The sequence below is a fragment of the Octodon degus genome, unplaced genomic scaffold, assembly GCF_000260255.1.
Source record: "Octodon degus isolate 3935 unplaced genomic scaffold, OctDeg1.0 scaffold00021, whole genome shotgun sequence".
Classification (NCBI taxonomy): domain Eukaryota; kingdom Metazoa; phylum Chordata; class Mammalia; order Rodentia; family Octodontidae; genus Octodon; species Octodon degus.
In genome coordinates this window covers 6,714,633-6,732,583 of record NW_004524597.1, presented here as the reverse complement: position 1 = coordinate 6,732,583, position 17,951 = coordinate 6,714,633, and the positions used below count along the sequence as shown (strand labels likewise).

The following is a 17,951-nucleotide window of genomic DNA, read 5'->3' as shown; positions in this document are numbered from 1 at the left end:
ACCAGATATGACTTGATGTTAAAAGCAGCTCAGAGTCAGGTGGGGTAGTACTGTCTAGAATCTCAGTACTCTGTGAGACTCCACAAACACAAGACCAGTCTGGGGTCAGAGAGATGGCTCAGCAGCATAAGTGCAAGGTTCCTCTGGCACCCAAGAAAGAGAAAGAAAAAAAAAGAAAAAGAAGAAGGAAAACAACAACAACAAAAACAAAAAAAAAAACAAAACCAGTCTGGGGAACTTAAGTGAGATCCTGCAGCTGGGGATATAGCTCAGTATGGAGACCTCCAGTTCAACTGCCAGTACCACATGCAAAACAAATAAACAAACAAACAAACAAACAAAAACCCACAAAATGCCTCAAGCTGGGATCCTGGACATCTTATCACTTTAACCTTCAACCCCATGGCCTCTGTTTTCTCATCTGAAGAAAGCACCAGAATGATAACTATCCATTTCCTATGTAGGCAGTGGTGAAGTGGACATTGTTGGAACCTGGCCTGTGGCTCTGCCCAGCCCCACATCTTGTTTTCAGGCACCATCCATGCAGAAATAGCCCACTCCTTTGAACTTTCCCCACTCTAGGTCCACTTATAGGGACCTAGTCCTGTTATTAATTCGTTCCCCTAACTTGAAGCTGAAGGACAAAGAGACACTAAGTCAGTTTAACATACAGGCAACCGGGGGGCTCTTAGCCTCTAGGACAGAGAAGCCCAGCCAGAAGGCTCTTGCCTCTAGTAGATGGAACAGACTCCAGCCTCTGCTTCATGTTCCTTTATTCATTCAGACATGGGTACAAATATTAAAATAAGATTTATCAGCCTCATGTCATCTATTTAATACATGCTCAGGTAAACAACTTATAAGTTTAGCTATATTAGTTTTCCTTAAAACCTGCAACATGCTCTCATCCCTGCATAAAAATGCCTTTTTCCTTTGTGCTCACAGAGGCCAAGAAAGCCCCAATTCACCTCTGGTCTTCTATAGGACATGAAGAATGTTATGGACCTCAGGTAGAAGTTTGTAAGCTATCCCTTATTTGCCAGTTCTTGAACTGGTTTATTTCTGGTGGTTTCTGAGCACCTGTAAATTAAATGAATGCTCCTTCCATTCTGCTATTCTCTGCCACTGATCTAACGTTTAAACCCGAGCTCTGATGTATCATCATCATTGGCCACTCAGGTGGGCATGATGGCAGAGTCTGGTGGGAAGACTACTGTGAGTTCAAGGTCAGCCTGGGCTACACAGTGAGCTCAGGACCAGCCTGAACTACATAGTGAAATGCTGTCTCAAAAAAAAAATAAAGGGCTGGTGAGATGGCTCAATGGTCTAAAGCACCTACTTGAAACAAGCTTGGCAAAGCACAGGGACTGCGGTTCGATCCCCAGCACCACATGCCAGCCAGCCCCGCCCCCTGGTGGGCTGAGCTGGCCACACACACACAATAAATAAATGTAATAAATAAAAAAAAAAAAAAAATAAATAAATAAAATAAAAATAGAAGGTAAACTCTCATATCTGATACTAACATTTGGTTGTGGTCACATGGGAGCTAGCCAAGTTATGCTGAAGCTATTTTTCCTCTTTGTATTTACATGAGAATAGTTCTTAAAATGATCACGAGCAATTCTGTCTTGGCCATTTGGCATGGAGAACTGAATCCAGCCATTTTCCTAAGGCCTGCCCTCACCAACAGGGTCTGATTAGGGAGGTCTGGCCCACTCTTTTTCAGTAAAATGCCAACACAACTTGTGTTAGATGTGTTGGTAGAAGGGAAAGAGAAAAATCAGGATTCTAAAAGGTTAGCGTCAATATGTATCTTGTTATAACTGGCTTTTTTATTCTTTAATGAAAAGGTCCTTCCTAAAGCACACACAGACACACACAATCTAGAGATCTTCTGATTATACATTAAAAATCTGCCCTAAACTAATCACTAAGATGAACCCATTGTTGTTTAACTACCTTCCTATAAAAAGATAACCTGTTAATCCCATAGTGAATTGATTTTTAAATAGATTTTATGTGTGTATATGCTGGGTATTGAAACCGGGTCTCAGAAATACTCTACTACTAGGCTATATCAATGGAGAAATAAAAGTTCAAAAGGCCTAAAGTTGTTATGCCTTTCAGTTGCCTCCTATCCACTTGCTTATTAAGCCATTCAAAAGAGCTTTAGTCATTCAGAAATCACATCATAACTGTAGGTTATATTTGTATTTAGTGTGCACCTCCCTCCAGCATTGGCTGCACCTGTTTGCCCTGGCAGAGCATTCAAATTCCTTTAATTTTCAACTTTCCGTGTCTTATTTATTTATATATTAGGGTTTCTTTATTCTTTAAGTTCTTTTTTAAAAAATTGAGATAGGGTCTTACTATGTAGTGCAGGCTGTGCCTCATAGGTGTGCATCACTATGTCTGGCTTGCCCTCTAAGCATTTAAAAACAATGAATATCTTTCAGGTCCCATGTAACTTGGTTGAGTTCCTAGTTCTGTTTCAGATGTGTAATTCATTATTTAGTCAACCAAGTCTGTCTAACCATATTTCCAAACACCAGTTATCCAGGCAGAGAACCTCTTCCTTACCATGTCTCCCACCTTAATACTATCCCCATAGCCTGGACTGCCATTATTCTTGCCCATCCTAATTGTATTCACTCACAGGTGAATTCATTTATCAGCCTTCCTGGACTTAACTATTTTCCGCTGACCTCTTTCTTCCAGAGTCCTTTCGTAATTACTTCACCAATCATTCTGTTACACAACCCCTCTAACTATTTAAGTCTTGTCACTTAACTGAGCACTTTGAAGGTGGGGACCAGGAAGAGTACTTTGGTGCATAAACTCCTCTCATTCAGGAGTATTTAGTATTACATCTTATTTTATAAGAATGAAAAGCTAGAAATGTTAAAATATTAAATTTATTAGAAAAGTTGTAAGACTTTTCTCCCAAACCTTTTGTTTTCCAGTAAAAATCATAAATACAACCACTTAAAGAAATCAAAGTATTTATCTATACCTAAATAGTCAATTTGATATAGTTTTTGTTTTTTTTTGTTTTGTTTTTGTTTTTGTTTTTTTCAATTTGATATAGTGATGCTAAACAAATCACCGGAAATTCAAGTTAACATTTATTTTTCCCTTCACTGTAACTTCTTAGATGGCCTTATGTCAGGTCAAAAAATCTCGAATTCATGGTCCTAAATCCTTCAACTTTACTACACACTTGGTAATAACGTTTACTATTGTAATACCAGAACAAGTCACTTAGCCTTACAAAAGAGAATGGGATAAGCAATTACATTTTAACAATGACCCAGATGCTGTGGTTTATGCCTGTAATCCCAGCTATTTGAGAGGGCAAGGCAGGAGGAATAGCAAGTTCTAGGCTAGTTTGAGCAATTTAGTGAGACCCTATTTCCAAAAATAAATAAATAATAAATAAATAAATGAATAAAAATTTTTAAAAAGGCAGAGGATGTAGCTCAGTGCAAAGGCCTGAATTCAACCTCTAGTACTGTAAAAAATAAAGTTTAAAAAAAAAATGTTTTCGAGGGGCCGGGGAGATGGCTCAGTGGAATAAGTGCTTCTCTGGCAAGCACAAGGGCTGAGTTCGCGGAGTTCAATCCCTGGTTCTGCCAAAATAAATAAAATAAAGACTGAGTTGAAAAAAATTTTTTCACTGTAGATCTCACGAACAATAACAGTGTGTAACTGTTAAGGGAAGCAAACATGGCTATTATAAAAGAACTGCTGAAAGTGTCAATAAAGACATGAGAAACAATATTCATGTGACTATCATATTGCACCATATCATATGATAAGCCCTAGCTCTTACCTGATACCAACAGTGTTACTGGCCCCACCACAAATTCTGTGGGATGAGTATAGTACGTTTCATTCAGGAGCAAAGCCAGAATGATATAGTATTCTCACACACTACAAAGAGCTTGAAGAACCCTCAGAATATTTTCACAGTGGCTCAGACTCAGGCAAATGCCCAAAGGGAATGTGAATGCTTGGTGAATACTACTCACTGATCTTCTGTTCCAAAAAACTTCACAAAGAAGCATTTCTTTCCTCGTGGTTTCTTCAAGTCCTTGGGTGGATTCACAATCTGGAGGATAAAAGAGTAAACAAAGGTTTCATGACAACACAGCAGCCAGTTAGAAAAGTAATTTTCCACAGCTTTACATTGGTAAAAATGAAACAAAGGATGGAAGGAAGGAAGAGAAGGAAGGAAGGAAGGCCTAACACCTGACCTGCGCTTTTCTTACATTGTTTAAAACATGCAAGCATTCTGTAAGTTCCCTGAGCTAACATGTAGCAATCTTCAGTGGTTACAATATTCCTTTTACTGTATGGCTCCTCTTATACAAGTAGTTAAAACTAAAAACATTTTCCTCCAATGTGAATGTCATCAGCGAAGACATGTAGAGCACATTCTTCAAAATACTTCTGGTGCAGAAAGAGATGAAACAAGAAATAGTGAAAATAAAGGACAGCTGAGGCACAGAAAACACCACACTGCAGTGTCTATAGACATTTCCTGGATTTCTAGCAAGAATATAAAAACAACATTTGGAAAGCTAGGATGGATCACCTGATGCAAAATTTGGAATGCCAACCTCTGGAAAAAAAATGCTCTAGAGCAGCACATATGGCAACAGAGGAAGATTTAAACTTAGTTGGGACAAAAATACTTTGACTTTTTACTAACCTACATTTAGACTTTTCTCCTCCTGGAGAATTAAATTTTTTCTCCTTTCATCAGATTTAAGCATAAAGACGAATTCAAATTAGGCTTGAGTTGCACAATTAAAAATTTCACCAACTATCTCTGATTCAAGAAATATGTGATTATTACAAATTAAATGATCTGGTTCATACTACTTCTAAAGTAACGGATACTGCAAATGACCCCACTCCCCCCCAAAAAAAGTCCAGAGTTATCTAATGTACCCAGTTTAAGTACTAGAAACAGAGGTCTTCTATTTTCTACTTCCACACACCAAGCTTCAGACAGCTTCCTTTAGTAGTAAGATACTCACTCACCTTTCCTGGCCAAGGAGGATACCTGCCGAGTTTCCCCCTAGAGAAAACACAGAGTCAGAACATGTCCTGGAAAAGCCAGTCTGTCTCCTTCAACCCACTCAATATGCAATTCATACTCCTAAATCTCTGCTGGCACCATCGAGGATCAGAACGAAAGCTGGCAAACTAGAGTTCTTAGTCTGGCTTCCATAGCTAGACCCAGGACCCTCAGACATGGAATGCAAAATTCATTGCGTTGAGGTCTGAACTTCTTCTGCTGACATGGAATACAGAACAAAACCGTCAACAGTCATTTGTCTGGAGCCTCCCAGTGATCGAGGTGGGAAGGCAGTTCCCTCTGTAAACACAGATTTCCCCTAAGTCTTTAGTTTAATTCATCAGGAGATCGCCCAGCTTTGACAAGTGCTAATGGAAGCCTTCCTCTCGGTCAAGAGACAAACTACGCAGTTCAAGAAAGGCGACGACTGTCAGTTTTGGTTCTGGCGGTTGTCAGGGACACAGGAGCAGACCAAGAGAGGCACCCTAAGGCGGCACTGGTCACTGCCAAGCCATTGGCTGTAAAGAAGTCCCCCCTCCGTTTCCTCACTGGGCAGTGCCAGCAATCCGGTTTCGACACCCCCGGCCGAGCTGCCGGCATGGTCGGTCTCATCGCAACGCAGGTGTTTATGGACCTGCCCCAGCGCGATGGCCCCGCGGGTTGCCCAGTTCTCCTGGTTTCCCGAGGGTCCCAGCAAAACCCGAGGGACTCGGGATCTTCCAGAGCCGGGCGGCGCCAAAGGCTCCCTCCGCGGTGACCGCTGGCGTCCGGGCCCCAAACGCAGCCCTCCCGAGGCGGTCGCGGGGATCACAGCCGGGTCTGCCACGGCCACCCTCGGCTTCAGTCCCCCGGGGCCGGACTGCCCCTTCCGCCCAGCGCCGCTCGTAGCGCCGACACTTCGTCTTCCCCTCTCCACGGCCTGGAGTGCACAGAAAGGCAGCTCTGAGGCTGGCCGCGAAACCCGCGCCCAGGAGCACAGATCCGTTGCGCATCTCGCTTGGCCCGGGCCGCTTACACTCACCACACCAAGTCGCCGAGCCGCAGACTCACAGCCGCCATCTTACCACCCAACCACCGCCGCCGCACAGGCCGCCGGGAACTTCACGTCGCTCGGGCGCCGCCCATTGGAGTGAGCTCGACCACGTGACGGGGACCGGCTGTCATCAGCCTGGCCGCTGCTCAGACGTCACCACGCCTGCGGGTGCTCATTTGCTGGCGCAGCAGCACGTGACCCAGGCGCCGCGGTCTCCGCGCGCCGGAGCTCTGAGACTCCCGGCTCCTTCCCCCTCCCTCTGGCTCGTGACAACGGAGCGTCCGGGGTCTGAGGCAGCGGCGGTGGCGACGACGACGACGGTGCAGTCGCCCGAGAGCAGAAGAGAGCTGGCTTCGCCGCCCGCCCCGCCCCCGGACGCTGGACTCAGTTTCCTTCCCCTTCGTAGCTTCCGTTAGTCAGACGAGGGCCCCGGGCCGTTCCCGAGCCCGCGGCGCCGGCGGGTCGGGTCCCGTCGCTGTGTGCGGGCGCTGCCCTGACGGACTTCGGCGCGGCCTGAAGCGAGCCTTCTTCCGATCCCGCTGCCCGGCGCCCGGCGAGACCCCCTTGGCCGCAGCCCGCAAGACCCCGGATCCCCGGTGCTCGCGCCACAGGGCTGGGACGCCGCGCACGCTCGCGCCCGCCCGCGCCCGCTGTTGGCTTCCCCGGAGCGCACCCTCGACGGCTCGCTCTCGGGGCAGCGTGCACGTTTGGGCTGGGACGCTCGCTGGCGGAGTTGCTTGTTGGACGTGGAGTTGGCATTTGTCCACTTCCTCCTGGGCCGGCGCGCGGCGCGGCTGGCAAGTCCCCGGGGCGGGGACACGGCCATGGGCCGGAGCACGGGCTGGGCGGCTGCCCGCGAGCAGGGTTCCGGAGCCGGCCGCTAGCCGCGCGGCAGCCTTAAATCCCGGCCGGCATGAGGACCATCGCGGGGGGACATCTGCGGCCCGCGTGGGCGCTGGGGACAAAGGTGCGTGTCGTTGTCAGGCTGGGCTCTGCGTTAGCTTTGCTATAGTTTGACACTTTCTAAGAAGTTGTGACAGCAGGAAGACAGATGTCATTTTAGCGGGAACTGTTAGCTGCTATGGAGAAGGACGCTTGCTCAAACTTTTGTGGACCAGGTGGAAGGATGGCATTTTACTAAAGATCCCACTCCCAGTCACAAACTCCAGGAAGTCCGAATTGAGGACTGACCTCGAACTAGATTCATAAGTCACCTGCTTGAGAAGGTGGTGGGTCCGTTGACTTGTGTTGTAAGGGAAAGGGCTTTTGGTGAGACCAGTTTCTCTAAAGTACCTTGAAGTACTTGCAAGGACTAGCATTTAGTGTGTATTTTTAAAAGACAAACTGAGTGGCATATTTATGGGAAATAATTCAGTACAACTCAACACGTTCTTAATTTAGAAATTAGTTTTGTAATGACAATGAAAAGCAGGAATACTAATATTTACAATTTACTTAGAGACATTTCCTTTAAAGTCGGGAACAAAGCAAAAGATGTATTGTCTAGTGCCCTGGAAGTTTAACCAATGCAATAAGACATGAAAGAAGCAAAAATTAGTATTATTTTTAGAAAAAGGAAGTTCTTATATCTGTAGATTGGATGATCTATTAAAACATAAGAAACATTATTCGGTAAATGGACTAATTACAGAATCAATACACATAGTTTTGTTTTACCAGTGACCAGCTTGTAAATAGAGTGATTAAAAACGTTGCACAGTTTTTACAGTAACAAAGTATACAGTTGTTAGGAATAACAGGTACAAATTAGACTAGTATTTTTTTTCCTAATTGAAGTTTTTTAAAGAATGATATTTTTATGTGTAGAATACTAAAAATATTCAGTTCATTAAAATTGAATACTTAAAAAAATAGCTATTTGTAAGACTTATAAAATGTACTCGAGTGTTGTGCTGGCCCCACCCCAGAGGCATGTTGAGACAGGTGATTAAGACTGGGCATGGTGACCAAAACCTGTAATCCCAGCACTTGGGAAGCTGAAAACAGGAGGATCATTAGGAGTCCAATCTGTGTAATGAGACCCTATACTAAATACATAAAAAAGTACTCATAAATCCTTTTTTATTTACTTATCTAAGAATGTGTATGTAAAAACAGAAGTGCTTGATCTTTGACAGAATCAATTAAGGCACCAGTTGAACTGATTAAATTCCCTTAATTGCATTTGTTTTAGGTTGTTTTTCTCTTAACACTTCAAACAAATTGTAAACTTAATAGTAAAAATTTTTCTAAGAACTTAAACTCTCCTATATGTAATAAACATGTAAATGTAAGTTAGGTTCTTTTAAACATGTAAATATTTTAGAATTTAATTATATTTTCTTACAGATTTGAAATAAAAATTGTAGGCTGGGTAGATAGCTCAGCAGTCTAAGCTCCTGCCTGGCAAATGCAAGGACCTGGTGCTGTATGCTGTGCCAGCCCTGGAAACCCTCCCCACCCCCCAATGCTATACAGGCCACTGAAACTGGGTGTGGTGGTACATGTCTGTAATCCCAGAGCTGGGGAGGCTGAGACAGGAGGGTCACTATGAGTCTGAGCTGCATAGTGAGACCTTTTATCCAATAAATGAATAATAAATAATTTTAAAAAGAGAAAATTGTAGATTAATGTGCCATAGTTTAGGTGGCTGAGAGTCCCTTAAATGTTTCAGATGATTTATAACAGTGATGGTTATAAACATCTTCAAATATAACTTTTTAAAAATGTATTTAGGACAGAGGCTACAGGGCTCACTACACAGATTAGACTTGTGATCTTCCTGTTTTCAGCCTCCTAAGCACTGGGATTACAGGTACTGTGCTACTATGCCCAGTCTCAGTCCCTGTTTTAGTGCACCCTGTGGGTGGGGCTGGCACTGTGCCTGCTTAAACAGACACTTTAGTCTATCTGGCTGACCCTCAAATCTAACTCCTAAGTGTTAATAGTTTGGGATACTTTGTTCTCTAGTTCAATTTTTGTACTGTGTCAGGCTTTCACAACTAAGAGTAGGACCTTTACCTGGTAGGTGGATTAAAGTTCTAGTCTTTAAAACTTGGGACTGAGATAGGTTTTATTTTTAAATTAATGGCTGCATGGGGCCATTTGGATCCAGCTGTTATTTCCAAGAGTGCCTTTGCCTTTCTTCATCCTATTGAAGAGCTTGTTGATTTCCTTCTTTATTTATTTATTTATTTATTTAAATTATTTTATTTTATTTGTTAATTTATTTTGTGTGTATGTGTGTGTGGCCAGCTCAGCCCCCCAGGGGGCGGGCTGGCTGGCATGTGGTGCTGGGGGATTGAACCGTGGTCCCTGTGCTTTGCTTAGCTTGTTCTAAGTAGGTGCTTTAGACCACTGAGCCATCTCGCCAGCCCGATTTCCTTCTTTAGATACTGTACCTGCTCCCTTAGAGCAGGATTTACAAGCCTTCACATTTTAGGTGGCATTTACTATTTTCACAACCCAGTGCATCACAAATGTCCTGAGGGCACTGGAGGTTTCTTTTTGGGGGACTCTCTCAGCATCTTAGTGTGATTGTTAAGTGGCCTTTCCACTGGCCAACATGTTTTACTGCTAATGTATTTGCTGCCAGATAATTATTTTAATTTGGGCCTGTGAGATAGCTCAGCAGACTAAGCACCTGCTTAGGCAAACACAGGCACCAGAGTTTGATCTCCACAGCACACTGCTGAGCTGTATACAAGACTGGGCGTGCTGGGCATGCTGGGCGTGCTGGCACATGCCAGCGCATGCCGACCCACACCTGTAATCCCAGCGCTGGGGAGGCTAATAACAGAAGGATCATTACAAGTCTTAGCTGCATAGTGAGACCCTGTACCATCTACACTAAAAAATATTTTAATTTCATTTTTATAATTTTTTACTCTTATCAAGTCTTAGATCACAGTTTTATGGCTATAATGAAAAGACTGAATATTAAATATGTACTAACACATTGGCACATATGTGTTATTTCCATTGTACATATCTTCCTGAATTCATATTTGTGATTCATTTTCAAAATATTGAGATTTTGCGAGGAACTGCTACATTGATTATGTAATGGATCTGAAATAATAAACTTGGAAAGCCAAATATTTTTAAAAGAAAAAATAATGAAGATGAACTTTTAATTCAAAATATTAAAAGATACTATAGCACTTTTCAAAACTGCAGCACTGATTGAAAAATCTAGGTACTAGATTAACATAACAGTTTTCATAAGTAGACTTTACATATCTAGACATTAGTTTGATATATGCTATATCAGCAGGGAAAAGAATGTTAGGGGTTGGTGTTGGAGAGAAACCCAAGTTAGAACCTATCCTCTTGTAGCATAGTAAGCTCAAATTGAATTAAAGTGTTAAATGTAAAAAAAAAAAAATTATAAAAAAACTCTGTAGCTGATGTCTTAATTAAGACCTGATTGGAGAAGGGCATTCTAGGGATAAAGAAATGAGAGGAGTCATATGGGAGAAGAGTGTAACTACAGTGCTTTTAGGCTTAAATCATGGGATGCAGTGTGATTTTCATAGAATTAAGAAAAACATATTCAGAATGACTATTAAGCAGAGAAAAAGCAATAAATGGTAATAAAAATAGTTTTAATAATGAAGTCTTTTCAACAATGAAGTTCATTTAAATCTATGGGCTGGAGCTATAGTTCAGTGGAACAGTACTTTCCTAGCTTTGCCAGGTTGTGGGTTCTAGCCTCAGCATCCCCCTGAAGTTAAGTTTGTATGTTAGAACAGGAAATTTTTTTTTTTTAATCATCTTTGTTTGACTTGGCCCTTCTTTTCAATGTTAACAGAAGCCATGCAGTGACACCTGCTAAGACTGGTTGGTAGCCATGTCGGAGCCCCACAGGGTCCAGTTCACCTCTCTCCCAGGTTCTCTGAATCCTGTACTTCTGAAGAAGTCCCGGAAAGAAGAAGTTGGGGCAGCAGAGCAGCATCAGGACTGTGAGCCAGCTGCAGCTGCTGTTCGGATTACTCTCACTCTCTTTGAACCAGATCACAAACGCTGCCCAGAGTTCTTCTACCCAGAGCTGGTGAAGAATATACGAGGGAAGGTGAAAGGCCTTCAGCCTGGAGACAAGGTACACTCCAGTATCCCCAAGTCTCCCCATATCAGCATGTACATATGGGCTTTCATAGTGAGGCTTAGGTTGCCCCAAGATCATATAACTCATCCAAAGCAAGCATGTGGTTAGTTGATTTTGCCACTGGGCACAAAGGAAGAGAATTCTTTATAAAATGATTATTTTGAATTATGCTAGAGAAAAACGTGTAGCACATCCAAGAATAATTTGAATTGTGACTAATGAATAAACATTGAGTCAAGTGTGATGCCAAACACCTGTAATCCCACACTTGAGAGACTGAGGTAGAAGAATTGCTATAAGTTCAAGGGCTACGTAATGAGATCCTGAATCATTGTAGGTATACTCTACAGTGTTAAAAGAATAATATAATCTAGGCTGTGGGCATGACAGTACTAGACTCAGTTCTTGTGTAGCATGTGGGAGGCCCTGGCTTCAATCCCCAGAATGGAGGGGGTTGGGGGGAAGAAAGAGGGGGAGGGGTGAAGAAAATGAATGAATAATATAATGTGATATATTTGTGCATTGATTCATTTAGCATATATTCCTTACAATGTGAGGCACTGTGCTAGACACCGTGGACTATGTGAAGAGGGGAAGATGGTCTCCTAGCCTCAAAGGAACTTGCAATCTTGTAGATGTTTTAGGAGAATTGTACCAGTGCAGGTAACAGAAGTTACAATGTAATTATTGTTTAAGTCAGCTACAAATACAGACCAGAGGGCATGGGCAGAGGAGAGTTTATAGTCTAGGATGTTCTGTTCAGACAGAGCTGGACCTTCACACAGCTAGGAAATAGTTATCGTTCCTTTTTTTTTTTCTTTTTTTTTTTTTTTTTTTCTTTTTTTTTTCCTCCTATACTGGGGAAAGTGCCAGGGCCTCGTGCATGCTAGGCAAGTGCTCTACCACTGAGCTACATCACTAGCAAGTTTTTGGAAGATTACTTTTTATTAGGTATAAAGGAATATATGTTGAATCCAGTGATGCTCAAAATTGGTATAATTTCTTAAAGTTATCTTAACCACTCAAGTTACATATGGTCATTAGAGAAAAATTAGAAGGTGTAGATAAACACATGTTTTAAAAACCACTCATTTGTGGTATGTACATTTTGTAGAGTGTTCTATAACATCCTATTGTGTATAGATACTATCAATCATTTAATAACTAATGCTTATAGGTGGTTCTCAGCAAACAGAGGTAGAAAGGGAATAGAGTAAGATAACTTTGTTTCCAAACAGCATCCAGTCTTTAGTGTTTTTGGTCTATTTGGAGGTCTTAAGCATATTTAAAAAAATTAGGACTCTTAGCTGGGCATGGTGCCACAGTCTGTAATCCCACAACATTTGGGAGGCTGAGGCAGGAGGATTACTGTGAGTTCAAGGCCAGCCTGAACTGCATAGTGAGACCCTGCCTCAAAAAAAAAAAAAAAAAAGCTGGCCAGATAGCTCAGCAGACTAAAGTGCCTGCTTAGGCAGAGTATAGCAGCAGGGGTTCTGGGGTTTGATCCCTGGCATGCTATGCCAGCCCGTGCTGGCCCCACCCCTGGGGTGCATTGAGAGGGCGATTGAGACTGGGTATGGTGGCATGGGCCTATAATCCCAGCACTTGGGAGGCTAAAAACAGGAGGATCACTATGAGTCTCACCACTGTGATCTACGCACTGAGACTCTACACCCTGCCCTAAATTAAAAAAAAAAAAAAAAAAAAATTCTTTGCTGAAGAAACTCTAGTAAATTTACTTGATAAGAAAGATGCAAGGGACCGGGAGATGGCTCAGTGGAATAAGCGCTTCCCTGGCAAACACAAGGACCTGAGTTCAATTCCCGGTTCTGCCAAAAAAAAAAGAAAGATGCAAGAGTATGCTTACAGAATAAAAATTTTAAAAGTCTTTGTGAAAGTATTTGGGCTGATTATTGAAATTGGAGGACAAGATGAGAGGATGGAGCCTTGAAGATAGATTTCCAAGGGTAGAGAATGTGGTGAACCTTAGTTTCACTTTGTTAGTACTGATACAAGGGCTGTTCAGAATACTTCTCTGAACAGGAAAGCAGAGCAGCTCTCTAGAACTTGCAGTATATTCAGAGGGTTCTTAATCTTTTTGAGCCATTGATTATTTTAAAAGTCTGGTGAAGCCTATGGACCTCTTAGAGTTTTTTTCAAACACACAAAATAAGTTCTAGGGTTACAAAGGAAATAAACTATAAACACTTCTCTAAAGACTGATCATTTCTAATCAGTACTTAAAGCTTCATAGTCTAGTCTCTTATAGGTGTTTTAGGCATTTAATCAAGTTTTGTCGAATTCTATGAATGAAAGTTTTACTTTTTAAAATAATTGACAAATGATGAGATGGTAACATGTATGAGTATTTTACTTTGTCTTTTTTTGAAAAATAGTTGTTTTATTATACAGTTTATGGATGTTAGTAAAGCTTCTATGGCTAGAGCTATGACAGTTTTTTGTGGAATGCCTTTTTTACAGAAGAAAGATCTCTTAGATCCTTTTAATGATGAAGAAAAGGAACGACATAAAGTGGAGGCCCTTGCCCGGAAATTTGAAGAAAAATATGTAAGATTTTTTTTCTGTTGGGCAATAAAAGAACCTCATTTGGTGGGAGAGTTTTCCAGACATGTGCTTGTTCTCTTAGTGGATTATCATGTAATCTACACTGATCTGGAAATAAGTGGAGAGCTCAGAGAAAACAAAATCTAGTTATTAAATAAATGCATTAGTGTATAGAAATTACCCATGGCAGGAATGAGTGTGTGAGCTAAACAAATGAATGAATAAGAATGCTTTTTATCCTTCCTTGGAGAAAGTATTTTTGTATGAGGTTTAAGAAGCTATTTGTTATCCAGGTGTGGTGGTGCACACCTATAATCCCAGCACTTGGGAGGCTGAGGCAGTATAGCTTTGAGTTTCAGGCCAGCCTGGGTTACATAAGCAAGTTCAAGGCCAGCTTGAGTTGCATGAGACCCTGTCTCCAAATAGGAAAACAAAAGCCATTTATTTATTTATACTTCTATTTTAAAACTATTTTATACAGGTCCGAATCTGCCCTTTTTGAAGGTCTTCAGGGAAAGTGATTTTCGGTTGTAACTGTTGCAGTACTTTACAGTTTATTACTGGCTGATGAACTTCAAGGCAATATTTAAAACCATGTGACCTCTTTTAAATTTTAGGGTGGAAAGAAACGTAGAAAAGATCGAATTCAGGACTTGATTGACATGGGGTATGGTTATGATGAGTCAGATTCTTTCATCGATAACTCGGAGGCGGTGAGTAGCTGTTGAAAATGCAATCTCAGAATGGTTACACCTTGGGTCCTGCAGAGAGTGGTCAAGATTTGGGGTGGAGGCAGAACAGCATGTATTCCTCAGCTGCCCTGATGTAAGAGAAGGTGGCTTCTATCTCAACACATGGTACCTCATGTAGTTGTGATTGGCAGAAAGGACATCATCTTATGCTGTCTGAAGTGGGAAAAAGAAATGTAATTCCATTTCTTAAGACCTGCTTTGTACCTTTGGACTGTAGAACTGGAATTTGAAACTGACAATATATTTTCTTCCTTCAGTATGATGAGCTTGTTCCTGCTTCTTTGACTACAAAATATGGAGGATTTTACATTAACTCAGGAACCCTACAGTTTAGACAAGCATCAGAATCGGAAGATGATTTTATTAAAGAAAAGAAGAAAAAATCTCCAAAGGTTAGAACATGATTTCTTTTGGATTTCAGAGATATCTTTTGATATGACCCTACAAGATAAGTAGGTGACTTTTCAGAATGTGCTTTGGCTTAGGATGCTCAAAGGCTGGTGGAAATGTTGAGCTATGCCAAGGTGATTTGAATGTGGGGACTCTGGCCAGGTCTCAGTCATTGTGTCTGTGTTACTTGATGGCCCAGCCGGTTCAGTTTCATGAGATGGTTTTCGGGTGGGAATGAGGGTGTGGAGTGAGGTGGTGTTCATTCGCCTTCCTGGCTGTTGTTAGTGGATACATAGAAGACTTCATTTCCCAGGTATGTCACCTGCTGAAAACAGGTCAGTCTTAGATTGAGTGTACTTTAGGTCTGTCTACCTCTGCTTGTTATTTAAAATGAGATAGGGCCTGTATGTCCAAGTGAGCAAGGCTTCGGGCCTCAAAGTGGCCACTGCTGTGTCCATCCTGGGTGTTCCCAGGAGTGGGTGGGAATGCTGTAGGTATGTGGCCCAGTACTGCTCTGAGAGCTCTTCTATTCCTGAAGGAAATAAGACAGGGCTCAGAATATGCCCCGGGCGGAGCAAGGCCAGTGCCCAGTAGTGCACTTGCTCCCTGAGTCAGGGAGCCGTGTAACTGTGCCTTGTCTTTAATTCTCAGAAGCGGAAGTTGAAGGAAGGTGGTGAGAAGATAAAGAAGAAGAAAAAAGATGACACTTATGACAAGGAGAAGAAATCGAAAAAGTCCAAGTTTTCCAAAGCCGGGTGAGAGGCAGCAGCTTTTTGCTAGGATAAGTCTGACCCGAGAGGGCAGGACACCCAGGAGCTGGCTGACCTTTCCCCACAGCTTCAGAAGAGGCAGTAGGGCCTGGCCCCCTGCTTTCTCTTTTACCTCCTGCAGGGCTGATCTGAGCATAGTCAGCCACCCTCATTTCTGTGTGTCAGATAGTCAGAGTTCCTCTGTTTCACTGTCAGTGTTAGCAGCTATTTCTGTCATTGTGTGATGGCTGATGTTCCCTGTTCTCTTGGGCGCTCCTTTGCCCTAGTTCTTCTGTCTCTGCTGTTTTCCTTTGTCTTCTGCGGTCATGCTTTCTTCTCACTTAGTCTCATCCCAGCTGCCTTCAAGTTGCTGCTGTTCTCTGCTGCTCCTGTTCTCTCCCTTTAAATACTTTTCTTGCCCATCCCCTTCTGCAACTTTTTATTTCAGCCTGGCAGTGGTTCTTAAAAACCCAGCGGATATTTAACATTACATGACACTATGTTGCTAACCTATATTCACTCTCAAGTTTTAGTCCAGCAAGAAGGAGCTCCGTATGCCAAGAGGAGGGAGGAATAATAACAGGGTGGACTGTGACTGAGGTTCTCCTGGAGATCATTGCCCTGGGAACAGAGGTGAAGGCCTCTAGAGTTTTCCTGTGGGGAGGTCTTATAGCTTAAGTAACCAGTTTCCATTTTACTTACAGCTTTACTGCCCTCAATGCCAGTAAGGAGAAGAAGAAGAAGAAATATTCTGGGGCTTTGAGCGTTAAAGAGATGCTAAAGAAATTTCAGAAGGAGAAAGAGGCACAGAAAAAGAGGGAGGAGGAGCATAAGCCTGTAACAGTCTCATCAGTGGAAGCTCCAGGCCTGCGGGAATTGGAGGGCCCTTCTGATCCCTTGCTCTCTCTCTTTGGCTCTACTTCTGACAATGACTTGCTCCAGGCAGCCACTGCGATGGACTCCCTGACTGATCTGGACCTGGAGCAGCTGCTTAGTGAGTCTCCAGAAGGAAGCCCCTTCCGAGATATGGATGATGGAAGTGATTCCCTCGGGGTGGGATTGGACCAGGAATTCAGGCAGCCGTCTTCTCTCCCTGAAGGCCTGCCAATACCCCTGGAGAAGCGTGTTAAAGAACTGGCTCAGGTATGGTGACACAATATGTGCAGGCGTTCATGGAAGTGGTTTGGGTAAATTGGCATTGGTTCTGCACCATATGAAGCTTAATGTCTAGAGATACCCTTGTTTCTGTATTTTGGGTATTCTGGTGTAAGTTTTGAAAATTTACCAAAATTTGTAAACATGTGAGGTACACGCAGTCTACTGTATGTGCATAGTTACCACTGGGTTCTAGTTGCAACCTTGCATTGTTTATCATCCCTGGTAGTGATCACAGGAATGCTTACATGGTGATAAACACAAAGGAGCTTGATGTCAGTGTGGTCCATGCCCTATAAACATTAGCAGCAACAACATTTAGCATATACCAGTCTGCTGTTTTCCTCTGATAATTTGTCAGTTCAGTAATACTATCATGAAACAAGCATGGATTGCTAGTCATGATGACATTGCCTTTTAGTTAAAATAGCACTTTGCATTAGGTATCATGATTTGTACTACAGCTCCAGTGGCATGTATACTCTATAGCTGTAAGTTTTGAACCAGTGATTCTCATAGCTTCTCAGAATCACTGTTATGTGTAATATCTCTTATGTTTCAGGGCAAGGTGGAATGTCAACCACTACTACAAATGATTTTCTCACTCCCAGAAGATATTTGACATAGTATATGAAGCAAAAAAGCATCTTACTCAAATATTTAGTTCATCTTTGTTAGCTTGTATACAGACAGTGTTGGATATTGGTTCTATTTGAATGTAATGATTTTGGTTAATTGTGTTGTATCAGCAATTCAGAGTGTATCTTAATATGAAATTGAAGTGGAAGGAGTTGGACCTCAGACTTGGCATGTTTGAGCACATTGTCCTGTTTTGCTCTCAGAATTCATGTTTTTTTTTTTTTTTTTTTTTTAATCCTTGTTCTTCTCTGGTTTGTAACCAATTGTTTGTAGTTTCTAAAGGGTTGTTAACTAAGCTGAGTAAGGACTGTCAACAGAAGCCAATTGTTTTTTAGAGAAAAACCAAAACAGTTCTTGAATATTATCTTCATTCCCATTGTAGGTTGTGTATCAGTGTAGTAACATTTTATCTCATTTTATTGGCTAAAATGCAAACATATTTAGTGAAAATGAAACAGTGTTGGGCTGTGAT

General features: G+C 42.2%; 2 protein-coding genes across 7 annotated transcripts in view; one reads left to right on the top strand and one right to left on the bottom strand.

Moving 5' to 3' along the window:
- Positions 1-6,237, bottom strand: part of Glyr1 (glyoxylate reductase 1 homolog) — a 32,519-nt gene extending 26,282 nt beyond the window's left edge. Inside the window, exons 1-3 of the mRNA XM_023711397.1 lie at positions 6,111-6,237; positions 5,053-5,089; positions 4,035-4,114 (exon numbers count right to left, since the gene is read on the bottom strand). Coding sequence (XP_023567165.1) covers positions 4,035-4,114; positions 5,053-5,089; positions 6,111-6,148 — 155 coding nt within the window. The 5' untranslated portion in view covers positions 6,149-6,237. The remainder of the gene's footprint in view (positions 1-4,034; positions 4,115-5,052; positions 5,090-6,110) is intronic.
- A 762-nt stretch (positions 6,238-6,999) lies between these two features.
- Ubn1 (ubinuclein 1) overlaps positions 7,000-17,951 on the top strand; it is a 30,635-nt gene continuing 19,683 nt past the window's right edge. For 3 of the 6 annotated variants that reach the window (XM_023711459.1, XM_023711458.1, XM_004627794.3), the window contains exons 1-7: positions 7,000-7,089; positions 10,936-11,223; positions 13,711-13,797; positions 14,412-14,507; positions 14,804-14,938; positions 15,588-15,691; positions 16,390-16,828. In XM_023711459.1, coding sequence (XP_023567227.1) covers positions 10,975-11,223; positions 13,711-13,797; positions 14,412-14,507; positions 14,804-14,938; positions 15,588-15,691; positions 16,390-16,828 — 1,110 coding nt within the window. In that variant the 5' untranslated portion in view covers positions 7,000-7,089; positions 10,936-10,974. The other 3 variants (XM_023711457.1, XM_023711456.1, XM_023711460.1) reach the window with 3 other exon arrangements.